This window comes from Phaethon aethereus (genome assembly GCF_964289735.1).
Source record: "Phaethon aethereus genome assembly, chromosome: 1".
Classification (NCBI taxonomy): Eukaryota; Metazoa; Chordata; class Aves; order Phaethontiformes; family Phaethontidae; genus Phaethon; species Phaethon aethereus.
The window spans coordinates 53,190-67,003 of NC_138575.1; the positions used below are offsets into that span (position 1 = coordinate 53,190).

General features: G+C 42.8%; 1 protein-coding gene across 1 annotated transcript in view; it reads left to right on the forward strand.

Moving 5' to 3' along the window:
• GOLGB1 (golgin B1) overlaps positions 1 to 13,814 on the forward strand; it is a gene marked incomplete at both ends in the record, with an annotated part of 72,695 nt that overhangs the window by 22,768 nt on the left and 36,113 nt on the right. The window contains 4 exons of the mRNA XM_082012357.1: positions 2,854 to 2,944; positions 3,640 to 3,707; positions 4,558 to 9,584; positions 10,289 to 12,239. Of these exons, the coding sequence (XP_081868483.1) occupies positions 2,854 to 2,944; positions 3,640 to 3,707; positions 4,558 to 9,584; positions 10,289 to 12,239 (7,137 nt within the window). The remainder of the gene's footprint in view (positions 1 to 2,853; positions 2,945 to 3,639; positions 3,708 to 4,557; positions 9,585 to 10,288; positions 12,240 to 13,814) is intronic.

The following is a 13,814-nucleotide window of genomic DNA, read 5'->3' on the forward strand; positions in this document are numbered from 1 at the left end:
AGCTGTATCCTGCCATTTGTGCATCTGACCCATGACTTCAGGCCAAGATATGTGTGAATCCAAACCCAGTTCAGGGCTTTGGGTCATGGGCACAAGTTATTTGGATACATGCCCCATTTCAGTGCTTGGATCTTGCAAAGGGCAAGTGCTCTAGAACTTGGGACTGGAGATCATTTCCTTATGATTGAGGAATTTTCCATTTCCTTACCTGAAGAACCTGAACATGCATGAGTCTATGGGACCTGATGAGATGCATCCCAGGGTCCTGAGGAAATTGGCTGATGTAGTTGCCAAGCCATTCTCCGTGATATTTGCAAAGTCCTGGCAGTCAAGTGAAGTCCCTGGAGACTGGAAAAAGGGAAACACTGCACCCATTTTTAAAAAGGGTAGCAAGGAGGACCTTGGGAACTACTGCCTGGGAAGGTCATGGAACAGATCCTCCTAGAAGCTATGCTAAGGCACATGATGGACAGGGAGGTGATTCGAGACAGGCAGCATGGGCAAGTCCTGCCTGACCAACCTGGTGGCCCTGTGTGATGGAGTGACCATGTCAGTGGACAAGGGAAGAGCTGCCTGGACTTCTGTAACGCCTTTGACAGGGTCCCCCACAACATCCTTCTCTCTAAATTGGAAAGAGATAGTTTTGATGGGTGGACTGTTGGGTGGATAAAGAATTGGTTGGATGTCGCATCTGGAGGGTAGTGGTCAACGGCTCAATGTCCAGATGGAGATCGGTGACAAGTGGTGTCCCTGAGGGGTCTGTATTGGGACCAGTACTCTTAAATATCATCATCAGTGACAGACCGTGGGATCGAGTGCACCCTCAGCAAGTTTACAGGTGAAACCAAGCTGAGTGGTGCAGTTGACATGCCTGAGGGACATGATGCCATCCAGAGGGACCTGGACAAAGCTCGAGGAATGGGCCCGTGTGAACCTGATGACGTTCAACAAAACCAAGTGCAAGGTCCTGCCCCTGGGTCGGGGCAACCCCCAGTATCAGCACAGGCTGGGGGATGAAGGGATGGAGAGCAGCCATGCTGAGAAGAACTTGGAGGTACTAGTGGACAAAAAGCTGGACATGAGCCGGCAATGTGCGCTCATAGCCCAGAAGGCCTGTATTCTGGGCTGCATCCAAAGCAGCATGTCCAGCAGGTTGAGGGAGGGGATTCTGCCCTTCTGCTTTGCTCTGGTGAGACCCCTGCAGTGCTGCGTCCAGCTCTGGAGCCCATAGAACGGGAAAGACTAAAAAACTACTCTCTCCCATGCCAAAAAAGGCGTAAAAATACCCCAACGCAACAGCAGAAAGACTGAAAACAAAATGAAGTGTTCAGAATTAACATTTCCTGCAACTACCCAGAATGTAAATCAGATCACACAATCATAGAATCTTTGGGTTGGAAGGGACCTCTAGAGGAGGCCACCAAAATTCTCAGAGGGCTGGAACACCTCTGTTGTGAGGCCAGGCTGAGAGAGTTGGGGTTGTTCAGCCTGGAGAAGAGAAGGCTCCAAGGAAACCTTATTGCAGCCTGCCAGGACTTACGTGTACTTAAAGGTGGCTTAGAAGAAAGATGGGGACAGACTTTTTAGCAGGACTTGTTGTGATAGGGCAAGGGGTGATGGTTTTAAACTAAAAGAGAGCAGATTCAGACTAGATATAAGGAAGAAATTTTTGACGAGGGTGGTGAAACAGTGGCCCAGGTTGCCCAGGGAGGTAGTAGATGCCCCATCCCTGGCAACATGCCAGGTCAGATTGGACAGGGCTCTGAGCAACCTTGTGTAGTTGAAGATGTCCCTGCTCATTGCAGGGAGGTTGGACTAGATGACCTTTAAAGGTCCCTTCCAACCCAAAGATTCTATGATTGTGTGATCTGATTTACATTCTGGGTAGTTGCAGGAAATGTTAATTCTGAACACTTCATTTTGTTTTCAGTCTTTCTGCTGTTGCGTTGGGGTATTTTTACGCCTTTTTTGGCATGGGAGAGAGTAGTTTTTTAGAGACACTTTACTTAGTTCTGACTTGTAGTCTCTTTATACTCTAGTTCAAACCTTTTCCCGCAGAAGTAGTACTAACGATGCCAGCTGTTTGTTGTGGTGAAAGACAGCGTGCATTGGGAACAAGCCAGAAATATTGCTGTTCATTTTAATTGCATGTTAACTTATAAGTGGACTTTTCAGAATGAAGAAATTAGTAGATGAAGTCTTAATTCTTGTATGGATGTCAACAGCAAACTAACCAATTTCCTGGGCTTTATTCAGCATCTTTGTATGGGCAAAAAGAGTTTGTGTCTGTGAAATATCAAAATCTCCTCTTTCTTTCCAGTGTGTTCCATCTTCTTCAACAGTCAGGTTCTGTCCTGTCTGACAGTGAAGTGTGAGACATACATCAGTTAATAGATTGCTGTGGGGTGGTTTGTTTGTGTGTTGTAGCCTGGTGTAACTTTCCTGGGAAGACTGCAGGTTCTTTATCTGCTGGAGTAGTGAGGCATACAGTGACAAACACATGACTTCTCACCCTCTCTGCTTGGGTGGTTCAGTGAAAGGTTAGAAATATATAGTTAGTCCCTTTGAAACAGCAAAGATGGAAGAGGAAGCATCTCAAGGTGAGAAGGAAGTTATTAGAATTGTTGCATTCATTGATATCCTAATCTGCCGAGATATGTCTTAGTCTCTTGCTTAATATCAAAACCAATCTACCTTTTTAAAAAATTTATTTTCATTAGGCATCAGAGTTGCATCTAAAGTTGGGACTGAAAGTTTTACTTAAAGCTTGGCAGAGCAGCAGCAGCTAAGATAGCTGTCTTCTAATGCAAAGATCATGGATCAAAACTAAGTATTTTTTTCTTCAACCAATAGAGTAAGAATGTTGGACCTGAGGTGAAATTGCAAGACATGCAGACTCTGGAAGCTCCAGACTCTTATGTAGACTCCTCTTCTACTTCTACAGGTGAGGACACAGAATAAGGCATGTGTCAAGAAAATTGTGGAAATTTGAGAAGTTTCAGGGACAAATCTAAGGTGATCTTGTAAAGAAGAGCTTTGAAGTCAGAATCTAAAGATGTACAGGAGATAGAAAAGATGCACATGAGGTAGAAGAGAACATTCTAATGTGGGATGGATAGGATATATCACAAGGGAAGAAAAAAGTGTTTCCTAAGGTGAGAAAGGGAGAAGGGTTTGAAGGAGAGTATGTTTGTAGATGCAAAGGCTGATGTGTAAGACAGAAGAGAATTAAGGTGAGGTGAAGAATTGTGTTCCTCTCTGCAAGCTAGTAAGTTTCATTTTGTGTCTGGAATTACCACCACGACCCCCACACTCAAATTATAAAAAACCAAAACCCAACCCAAAAGCAAGCAATGTGTTACCTAGTTCACTTGTTTCTTTGCCTCGCCATTCTTTTGTAGAGGTTAGGTATAGTGTAGACTTAGGTGATGCCAGCATGCAGCAAATCCAGGTGGTTTCGCATGTGCAGAGCTATTGGGGATGTCTGGGTGCAATCTATAGGCTCAAACTCTTTTTTTTTTTCTTTCTCACCTTGGAAGCCAGAGAAACTCCAGTCCCATATATTGTCTCTCCACTTACCTACTGACTTTACATGCAACTCATTATGTTGATGGTGACAAGTGTACCTTTTATCACTAGGTGTGTCAAGAGAGCTGGTGAATTCTGAAGTGCAAAAGCCTTTTGATGACACTTTGGTGCTCCCTGAGGTACAAATTTAGTCCAGAACTTTTTTCCTCTCTGGATTGTATGCATTTGTGGATACAAAAACTTTAATTTAGTTTGAAAGCCCCCAAAAGTTGTTTTTTTTTTAACGTCCCATAACTTGAAGTGATTGTTGCAACACTGCAGCAGGCTTTAAGAGATAGCTCTCCTTTAATGGTTCCCCGTAAATTGTTTCTGCCCTCCAAACTGACAGCCTTTATAACACAAGATGTTGACTTATTGGTGGGCTGCTGATCCATGCTTCCTGGGAAGGATTTGTGACTGCTTTTCTTTTGTAATCTATTTTTGGGGGTGGGAGGAAACCTTAAGACAGTTATTTGGAAAAAACCAAGCACTTTGGTCCAGATGCTTTGTCTAGTGCTCTCACTTTGGAGATGGACACAGACAGGAATATGGGCTTCTACATTGTTTCTTTGCCATGTTAAGTGGACAAATAGAATAGGGGACAAAACCTCCTCATTCAGAGACTACAGATAGGATGTCAGGAAAATGTGGCTGCATAAGTACACTGGAGGGCTTGTGAGGTTCACAGGAGAACTGAAACACTTCAGAATCATACTATCTTGTAATCAAGAAAGACTGGGAAATAATGGAATAGGAAGTACATTTATGGTCTAATCCTAAAGCCAGAATCTTTCATGCTGCAACTTCAGAAACTAAAATGAACAGAAATGACCTGAGGAGTCCTCCTGTTCTTAGTAAGGCCACTATTTATTGCAGTAGCCAGCTCAAGAAAGGGTATCCTTAAACTGCAAAATGTGGAAAGCAGGTACTTCCAAAAGTGACCCTTTCACAGGATTCAAAGGAAAATTGACACCTATTATTTTCTTTTAGGCAAGAACAGATGGCTTTCCCAATGGAAGCGAGCAGTTTACTGAGGAAAGTTGTCTGCCTGGAATTCCAGAATATCTTGCTGCAGAAAAACAGAAAGAGCTGTCAGTTTTGCTGCTGGAACTGAAAGAAGCCCAAGAAGAAATAACTTTTCTGAAAAGGCAGCTCAAGGGCCCAAACGGCCAAACTTCTACAGGTAACCAAACAGGAGAGGCAGCTAACCAGCTGGAAGATAATTCCCAGATACGGTTTCTTGAGAGGGAAGAGCAAAAGGCTTCAGACACACAAAATGAGTTGGGCTGTAGCTCATTACTGAGAGAAATAGAAATGCAGCAAATTGGTGTGCTTCAGGAAAACAGAATCAGTCTTCAGGAAGTGCCCCAGGAGAGCACTGTCCCATTCAGAGGGGAGATGGAGGCAATGCAAGAAGTCTCTACAGCAGATCCAGAGCCTGGCATCTCTCAATCTCAAGAACTGATAAGGTTACAAAACCAAATTACAGAACTGCAAATAATTCTGCAGAAATCAGAAGAATCCTATAAGAAAGATCTAGGAGAAAAAGGTGCAGAAATAAGTAAGTTAAACCAGTTGGCTGAGGAATATAGAAAAAAAATAGAGGGTTCTGACAGTGCATTTTGTATTTTGACTCAAGAACGAGATCAGCTCCTGTGTCAGATGAAGGAACTTTCTACCATAACTGAACTAAAAGAGCAAGTGAAGCAACTTGAGGAAAATCTAGCTCTTTCAGAAAAGCAGAGACTGTCAGACAGTCAAAGCAGTCTTCTGAGAGAACAAATCCAGAGCCTTAAAAATGAATTTAAATCCAAGGAGATAAAAATTGAAGCTTTGCAAAAAGACTTGGATGAAGCGCAACTTCAGCTTTCTGATCAGGCCATGCAATTAAAAGATCTGAGAAGCCAGATCAAGAAGAAGGAATGTGAAGTTCTTGATCTAGAACAACTTTTGAGGAAGAATACAGCTGAGATAGAAGAGCTTTCCCAAACTTTAGCCTTAAAGGGATGCGAAGCAGCAAGACTGGAACAGCTTGTGGCTGAACACACCAGGTCTATAGAGACCCTGCAACAAACCTTGCTAGAGAAAGACCAACAGATGACAGAGATCAGTGTCAGCATGACTGAGAAAATGGTCCTGCTGAACGAAGAGAAATTTTCTCTAGGAAATGAGCTGAAGAGTCTTAAAGAGCAAGCAAGTTTATTATTAAAAGCCCAGGAAGAAAAAGACCAAAACATAGAGGCAAAAGACACGTATCAGAGATGCGGGGCATCTGAGCAGCAATATGAGAGAGAGGCAGCATGTAAAGAAAGTGAGGTATTAATAAATAAACTTGAACTTCTGAAAAAAGAAAATGAGCAAGTAAAGCGGAAGCTGCAAGCAGCGCTCGTTAACAGGAAGGAGCTTCTGAAGAAGGTTAGCAAATTGGAGAATGAATTAGTACAGTTGAGAAGAGAACATGAATCGGAAACCTCAAGGGCTCAAGAAGCTGAAGGGGAAGAACATATGATAAGCAGAGAAGTGAATCTTGAAAGCCATCCCAGTGAGGAGTATCTAATTCAACTGCTTTCTGAAAAGGAGTGTGAGTTGCAGAGCATGCGGAAGGACCTGCTGGATAAAGAAACTACTGAAGCACAATTGCAGGCAGTGATTGAGGAAATGAGGCGAAGCTTGCAAGGTAAGACAAACAAGGTGAATAAAGATGAAATCATGGAGAATCAGACAATTGCTGACAAAGTAACTGAAACCAATAGAAGCCCAAAAGATTATGAAGAAAATGAAGAAGATACCTCAGCAGCTACAAATCTTGAAGAAAACCAAAAGTCTGCTCTGAAAGAGAAGATTTCAACTCTTGAACAAGAAAAAGAACAACTTCAAAAAAAACTTCAGGAAGCCCTGGTATCTCGCAAAGACACTATAAGAAAGGCTCAAGAAAAAGACAGGCATCACAGAGAGCAGCTGAAACAGCAGAAAGATGATTACAACATCTTACAAGAACAATTTGATAAGCAAAGCAAAGAAAAAGAGAGCATCCAGGCTCAGCTCAGACAACTCCAAGAAGAGAAAGGATCAACAAGGAGTGGTCTTGGGAATCAAGGTGTGTTGGATTCTTCATGCATGGAAGCAGAAAATACAAGAAAAAACAAGTGGGTGCAAGTTGCAGATGTTTCTGGGGAAGAGTTTAAGAAAAAACTTGAAAAATTGCAGATGGAGAAAGAGGAATTGGAATATAAAGTTAGCCATGTGCAAAGTGAACTTGCTTGCAAATCAGAATTAGTCTTTCATTTGCAAGAGCACGTAGCACAGTTGTTTCTGGAGATAGAAGGGCTGAAGAGAACCTCTGACCAAGCGGAAGCTAAGGCAGCAAGTATTCAGACAGAATTGGAGGAGAGTCAAGCAAAAATTTCTAGAGAGGGCAGTCTGGAAGATCTGAAAACACTGATGCACCAAAAGGATGAAGAAATCGAATTTCTTAACTTGCAGTTAATGGAGAAAAGCGAAGCTCTCAACAATGTGCAGGCACAGTTGCTGGAAAAAGAGGATTCAGTCAAGAGACTATGTAGCCAGTTGGAAACTCAAGCTCAGGTACATGAGGAAGAAAGCAAGCGACTGCAGACAGAGTTGCTTGAAATTCAGGGGAAGCAAGATGATGGTGCAGAAGCAGCTAAACAGAAGAATCAAATGCAGAGAAAGTTGCAAGCTGCACTTATCTCTAGAAAAGAAGCACTAAAGGAGAGCAAATCTCTAAAAGAGGAGCTGGCTAATGCTAAAACTACTATTGAAAATCTCTGTGTCAAGTTGACAAATATGGAAAGCCAAATATGTGGCCATGTTAAAGAAACAGATACTTTAACAGAAAAGTTAGTGGGCCTCACTGAAGAGCGAGAAAAACTTATTGCAGAAGTTGATAAAGTACTTACAGAAAATCAGAATCTTGAAGGATGCTGTAAAAACCTGACATTTACTCTAGATAGAGTCATTCTAGAGAAGGAGAAGCTGGAGAAGGACATGGAATCCTTGAAATGCTTTCAAGCTGCTGAGAGTTCTGAGTGGCATGAGAAATACAGGGAGCTGCAGAAAGAGTATGAAGCTCTCCTGCAGTCATATGAGAATGTGAGTAATGAGGCGGAGCGGATTCAGCATGTTTTGGAAACTGTTAGGCAGGAAAAGCATGAAATTTTCATCAAGCTGAAAAGTGTTGAAGCAAAAAAAGAGGAAACAGATAAGCAGCTACAGGAAGCTGGACAGGAAATTGATGGAATGAAGGAAAAAATGAGGAAATTTGCAAAATCAAAGCAACAAAAGATCCTGGAACTAGAAGAGGAGAATGAGAAGCTTAGAGCAGAGATACGTTTTACAGATGGAGAGCTACACAGGACTGGAGATATCTTTACAAATACTAGCCTGAAGGAAGATCTGGAGAGCTCTAGGAGAGATTACCAGTCTCTTTCTACTCAGCTGGAGACAGTAGTGGCTGAAAAGGAGTCTCTTAATCAAGAGATCACAGACTTAAAGTGTCATCTGCACTTAACAGAATCTAAGCTGAAGGAAAGCAGAGAACTGGTAGACGGGTATGTTGCTCAGAATACAACAGGGGAAGAAACAAATTGGGAAGTTGCCACACCACCACCAATGGAGAGGACTGAAAATCAAGTGGACGTAAGTTTTAGACCAGGATCTCCTACTGCAGAGCTGGAACAAAAAGCATTTGAAGGTAATAGCCCTTGTGAAGGTCTTGGTGCCTACATACAGCACATAGCTGAGCTCACAGAGCGAATCACAGAACTAGAAGATAATAGGAAGGCTTCAGAGCAACAGCTGGGTGACATCCGCATGTGTGTTGAGAGTTTAGCAGGTGAGAAAAGGGCTTTAGAGACCCAAATGGAAGAGAAAGTCCATGAATTGAATGCTCTTCAGGACACAGTAGCAAAGATGGAACAAACAGTCCAAAAAACCAAAGACGACCTCATCAGGATGACAGAACTGAAGGACACACTAGAGCTTGAGAAGGATGATTTGGAAGAAAGGCTCATGAATCAGCTGGCAGAACTTAATGGGAGTATTGGAAACTATCAGCAAGATGCAACAGACTTCCAGATCAAAAACGAGCAACTGAAACATGAACTTCGGAGTTTGCAGAGAATGATGCATGACCTGGAGGAGGAGAAATGTCAGATGGCAAAGGAGAAAAGTAAAGCAAGTTCAGAAAAGCAAAAGGAATTTGTAGAAAAGCTAAAATTCAGTTGGAGGGGAGACAGCAGCACACATGTAAAGGAGCTTCAGGAACTGCTGAAACAGAAACAGCAGGAGATCAAGCAGCTGCAGAAGGACTGTATTAAAAGCCAGGAGAAGAACAGTAGTTTAGAAAAAACTGTTAAAGCTCTGGAATTTGTGCAGAGTGAGTCTCAGAAAGAGGTAGAAGCAGCCAAAGAGACTTTAGCTAAAGCAGTTGAAGACACCAAAAAAGCCCAGGCAGAGCTTGCTCTCTGCAGAGTAGTATTGGATGACACCCAGAGTGAGGCAGCAAGGGTTCTAGCAGAGAGTGTCAAAGTTAAAGAAGAGTTGCAGGCAAACAAAGAGAATATTAAAATTCAAATGAAGAAAAAAGATGAGGACTTTGAGAGAAGACTTGAACAGGAAAAAGACAAGCACTCAAAGGAAATTAAAAACATGGAAGAAAAGCTGGCAACTTTGCAGAGGGAGAAAGACTATATGGAAACAACTGTTGGTGATCTTCAAGACTCCTTGAAGACAAAGGATCAAGAAGCCAAGCAATTGGAAGGCAGCCTAAACAACACGCTAGCCCAGCTTGCAGCCTTCACCAGGAGCATGTCTTCCCTTCAGGATGACAGGGATAGAGTGATAGATGAATCAAAAACATGGGAGAAGAAATTCACTGAAACTATTCAAAAGAAGGAGGAAGAAATACGTTCAAAAGAGGAAACTTGTGTTGTGCTAAAGGACCAGATGAAGCAGATGACCGTACACGTGGAAGAACTTCAAACTCATATATCCAGGTAAAGACGGTGATAATGACTCAGCTGGTATTCTTTTACTTCCTTTTGATAAGGCAGCAGCCAGAGGTGAAGTAGGAGTCCCCTTTCCTTTTGCAGTATACCAGAAAGAAAGAACTCTGAGTATGTAAACATGCTAAATGTGAATCCCAAAATAGATTTCAATGGAAAGATGGAGCTATGGAAACGTACCAAAATGTACATCTGGGAATTGCCAAAATTCAAAACCAAGCTGTCTTACATGAGTAAAATTGTTCTATAAAGTTTGTGATCAAAATGCCGTATCTTTGCATGCTGGAACATGAAATGAACATCAAGCATATGAGAACAGCGATTTCATTGATTTTTTTTTTTGTTGTTGTTAGCTACAATGGATGAGAGAAGTATTTTAATGAAAAGGAGATGATAACATTCAGTGTTTAACCGCCTCCATTTTTTCAATATTGACATAAAGATGTATCTCACTGGACAACTTTTTAAAAGCACCCCCCACTTCAGACAGTAGTGCAGTCAGAACTTTTAAAAGATGCCTTGAATTTTAAATTGAGGGAAAACTAATCATTTGGATATTTCTAGCTTGCTTTCTTGAAGTAAAACTAATTTTGTGGCTTTTCTAAATTAGTATAATCAATGAAAACTGTTACTGTGGTTTTGGATACTGAGATACTTCATTGATTTGTGACTGACTTTCTCTCCTCTGTTTTCAGACTGGAACGCAACAAGAAAGACTGGGAGTTTGAATCCAGGAAGGAGATTCAGCATCATGAAAAGACATGTGAAATGTTGCAGGAGGAAAAAAAAGAGCTATTGACTCGGCTTGAAGCATCTCAGAAACTGTACAGCAAGTCGCAGAATGAACAGCAGAAGCTGGAGTCAGAAATCATCAGCCTGAGAGACCAGCTTGCTGACTTACAGAATTCCTTCACCAAATGTGAATTGATCAGAGAAGAGCTGGGGAGTATGGTCAAGCAACAAGAGACCAGTATTCAGAATTTTAAATTCAGCTGTGAACAGCTTGAGGCTGATCTGCAAGCTTCCAAGGACCTAACAAATAAACTGCATGAAGAAACTAGTGCCAAGGATCAAAAGATCATTAGTTTGCTGTCTGCCAAGGAAGAAGCAGTTATGGCTGCACTATCTGAATTACAGCAGCAACATTCTGAAGAGATGAAAGAGTTGGAGCATAGGCTAAGTAGGGAGGAAGAAGATAAAAAAGCCTTGGAAAATGAGAAGAACAAATTTCTTGACAAACTTGATTTTCTCACTGAAAAGATGAAGTTAAGCAGAGAAGAAAGTAAGCAACAGAAGGCACAACTGGAGTCCTTCACCAAGTCCATGTCATCTTTGCAAGATGACAGAGACCGCATACTGAGAGACTACAAGCAACTTGAAGAACGTCATATTGTTATAATCTTGGAAAAAGACCAGCTAATTCAAGAGGCTGCTGCTGAAAACAATAAGCTCAAGGAAGAAATCAGAAGTTTTCATAGCCGGATGGATGACCTCAACTCTGAGAATGCTAAGCTGAATGCAGAGTTGGTGCGGTATAGAGAAGACCTGAACCAAGTGATTTCAATAAAGGACTCCCAACAGAAGCAACTTCTCAAAACACAACTTCAGCAGATCCAAACTCTGGAAAAGGAGAAAGCAATCATAGAAACACAGCTGAAGGAGTCTGAGCATACTCAGGGTGATCTCAGGAAGTACATGGAAGCCTTGAGAGAGGAAAAAGTCAGTATGTCTCAAGAGATTGAAACCCTTATGTCCTCTCTGTCTCAGGTGCAGAGTGAGATGACAGCATTATGTGAGGGAGGTCCTATCGTGGAGTGTCAAGCACAACTGAAGGCCCGAGAGGCAGAAGTACAAGAACTAAGTCATAAGCTTTCCTTCTCACAGAAAAGGATAACAGAACTTGAGGGGGAACTAGTATGTGTTCAAAGGGATACAGCCAAGAGAGTGGGAGAGGCAGAGGACAGGCTTCAAAAGGAATTGAAGCACCTACATCATGATGCAGGGATAATGAGGAATGAAACAGAAACAGCAGAAGAGAGAGTAGCAGAGTTGGCACGGGACTTGATGGAAATGGAACAGAAATTTCTTGCAGTCACAGATGAAAACAAAGATCTCAGAGCTCAAATTCAGTCTTTTGGGAAGTCCATGAGCTCACTTCAGGATAGCTGGGACCAGGCCAATGAAGAGCTTCATGTTTTGAAACAGAAATACTCTACAGACTTAGAGGAACAAAAGAGTCTAGTGCAGAATCTTCAGAAACAGATGATTCAGCTACAAGAGGAGCAACATTCCATTGCCAGGGACCGAGATACAGTGAGGTCCGAGCTGACAGAACTGCAGAAAGGCACTGGTGAAAGAGACCTCTTAGCCCAGATTGAGAAACTTAATCAGAAGCTCAGAGCCAAAGATGATGAGCTTCTCCGTTTGTCTTCAGAACTGGAAGGCTCTTCCAATGAAGTAAAATCTTTCTCCAAGGCTATGGCAAGCCTGCAGAATGAGCGAGACCGTCTGGTGAATGAATTGGGCAAAACACGTAAGATTGAAGACATGAAACAACAAGCAGAAGGGAGCACTTCCACCACTCCTTCAGAAGTGCAGAGTCTTAAGAAGGCACTGTCCTCCTTGCAGAATGACAGAGACAGAGTAGTAAGTCCTTGTTCTCTCTTTCTGGTCTTATCTAAAGACCTATAGGAGATTTGGATCTTCAGATCTTAAAATTCAGCACACTTAGATCCGGTATTTGCAATGTGAAACATAGATCACTGTCCACAGAATCACAGAATAGTTGAGGTTGGAAGGGACTTCCGGAGGTCTTCTAGTCCAAACCCCCCTGCTCAAACAAGGTCAGCTGGAATAGGTTGCCCAAGACGGTGTCCGGTCAGATTTTTAGTATCTCCATTGGTGGATATTCCACAGCTTCTCTGGGCAACCTGTTTTTTCAAGTATCTGGAAATGATTTCCAGAATTATTTGCTCCATCACTTTCCCAGGGGTGGAGATAAGGCTGACCAGCCTGCAGTTCCCCAGTTCCTTCTTGCGCTTGTTGTAGGTAGGGATGACATTTGTTTTCTTCCAGTCGTCAGGAACCTCTCCCAGTCACCATGACCTTTCAAGGGTAATTGAGTTGCTTCCCAATGACCTTAGCATTTCTGGGCATGCTCCATCACATCCCATGGATTTGGTATGTGCCATCTATGTTATCTTCTCTTACATATGGAAGCTGTAATTTCATTCTTAACTTTGCAGGGTGGTTTCCCTTGTTAGCTTGATTTAAAATATAGAATCATAGAAATAAGATATGCGTTCCCTGTTAACCTGCTTAGTCCACATCTATGGAAGCTCATGCATTTGATTTGTTTTAGATTTCATGTAATAGGCAGCCCTACCAGAGGGGATGCCATACTGGACCTGTTGGTCACCAACACATGTGAGCTAATCAATGACATCAAGATTGGAGGCAGTGTGGGCTGAAGTGATCATGTACTGGTGGAGTTCGCAGTCCTGAGGGATATGGGTCAGGCAAAGAGTAAAGTCAGGACCCTGAATTTTAGGTAAGCAAACTTTCAGCTCTTCAGGCAGTTAGTCAATAGGACCCCCTGCGAAACTGCCCTCAGGGACAAGGAAGCAGAACAAAGCTGGCAGATCTTTAAGGACACTTTCCATAGAGTGTAAGAGCTCTCGATCCCCAGGTGTAAGATAATCAGGACAGGAAGGCAAGAGACCAGCATGGCTGAGTGGAGACCTGATGATCACACTAAAGGGCAAGAAGGAAATGCACAGGCAGTGGAAGCAGGGACAGGTATCCTGGGATGAGTACAGGGACGCTGCCCGGTTGTGTAGTGTTGAGGTCAGGAGGGCCAAGGCATGGCTGGAGCAGAGCTTGGCAAGGAATACAAAGAATAACAAGAAGGGCTTCTATAGGTATGTCAGCCAGAAAAGGTCAAAGAAAACGTACCCGCCTTGATGACCAAGACTGGAAGACTGGTAACAACAGATGAGAAGGCTGAGGTACTCAGTGACTTCTTTGCCTCAGTCTTCCCTGGCAATCTCTCTTCCCACACTTCTCGAGGGAATGGCCTGCAAGATGGAGACTGGAGGAGCAAAGTCCCTCCCACCGTAAGAAAAGGTCAGGTTCGAGACCCCCTGAGGAACCTGAACATGCACAAGCCTATGGGACCTGATGAGATGCATCCGAGTCCTGAGGGTATTGGCTGATGCAGGT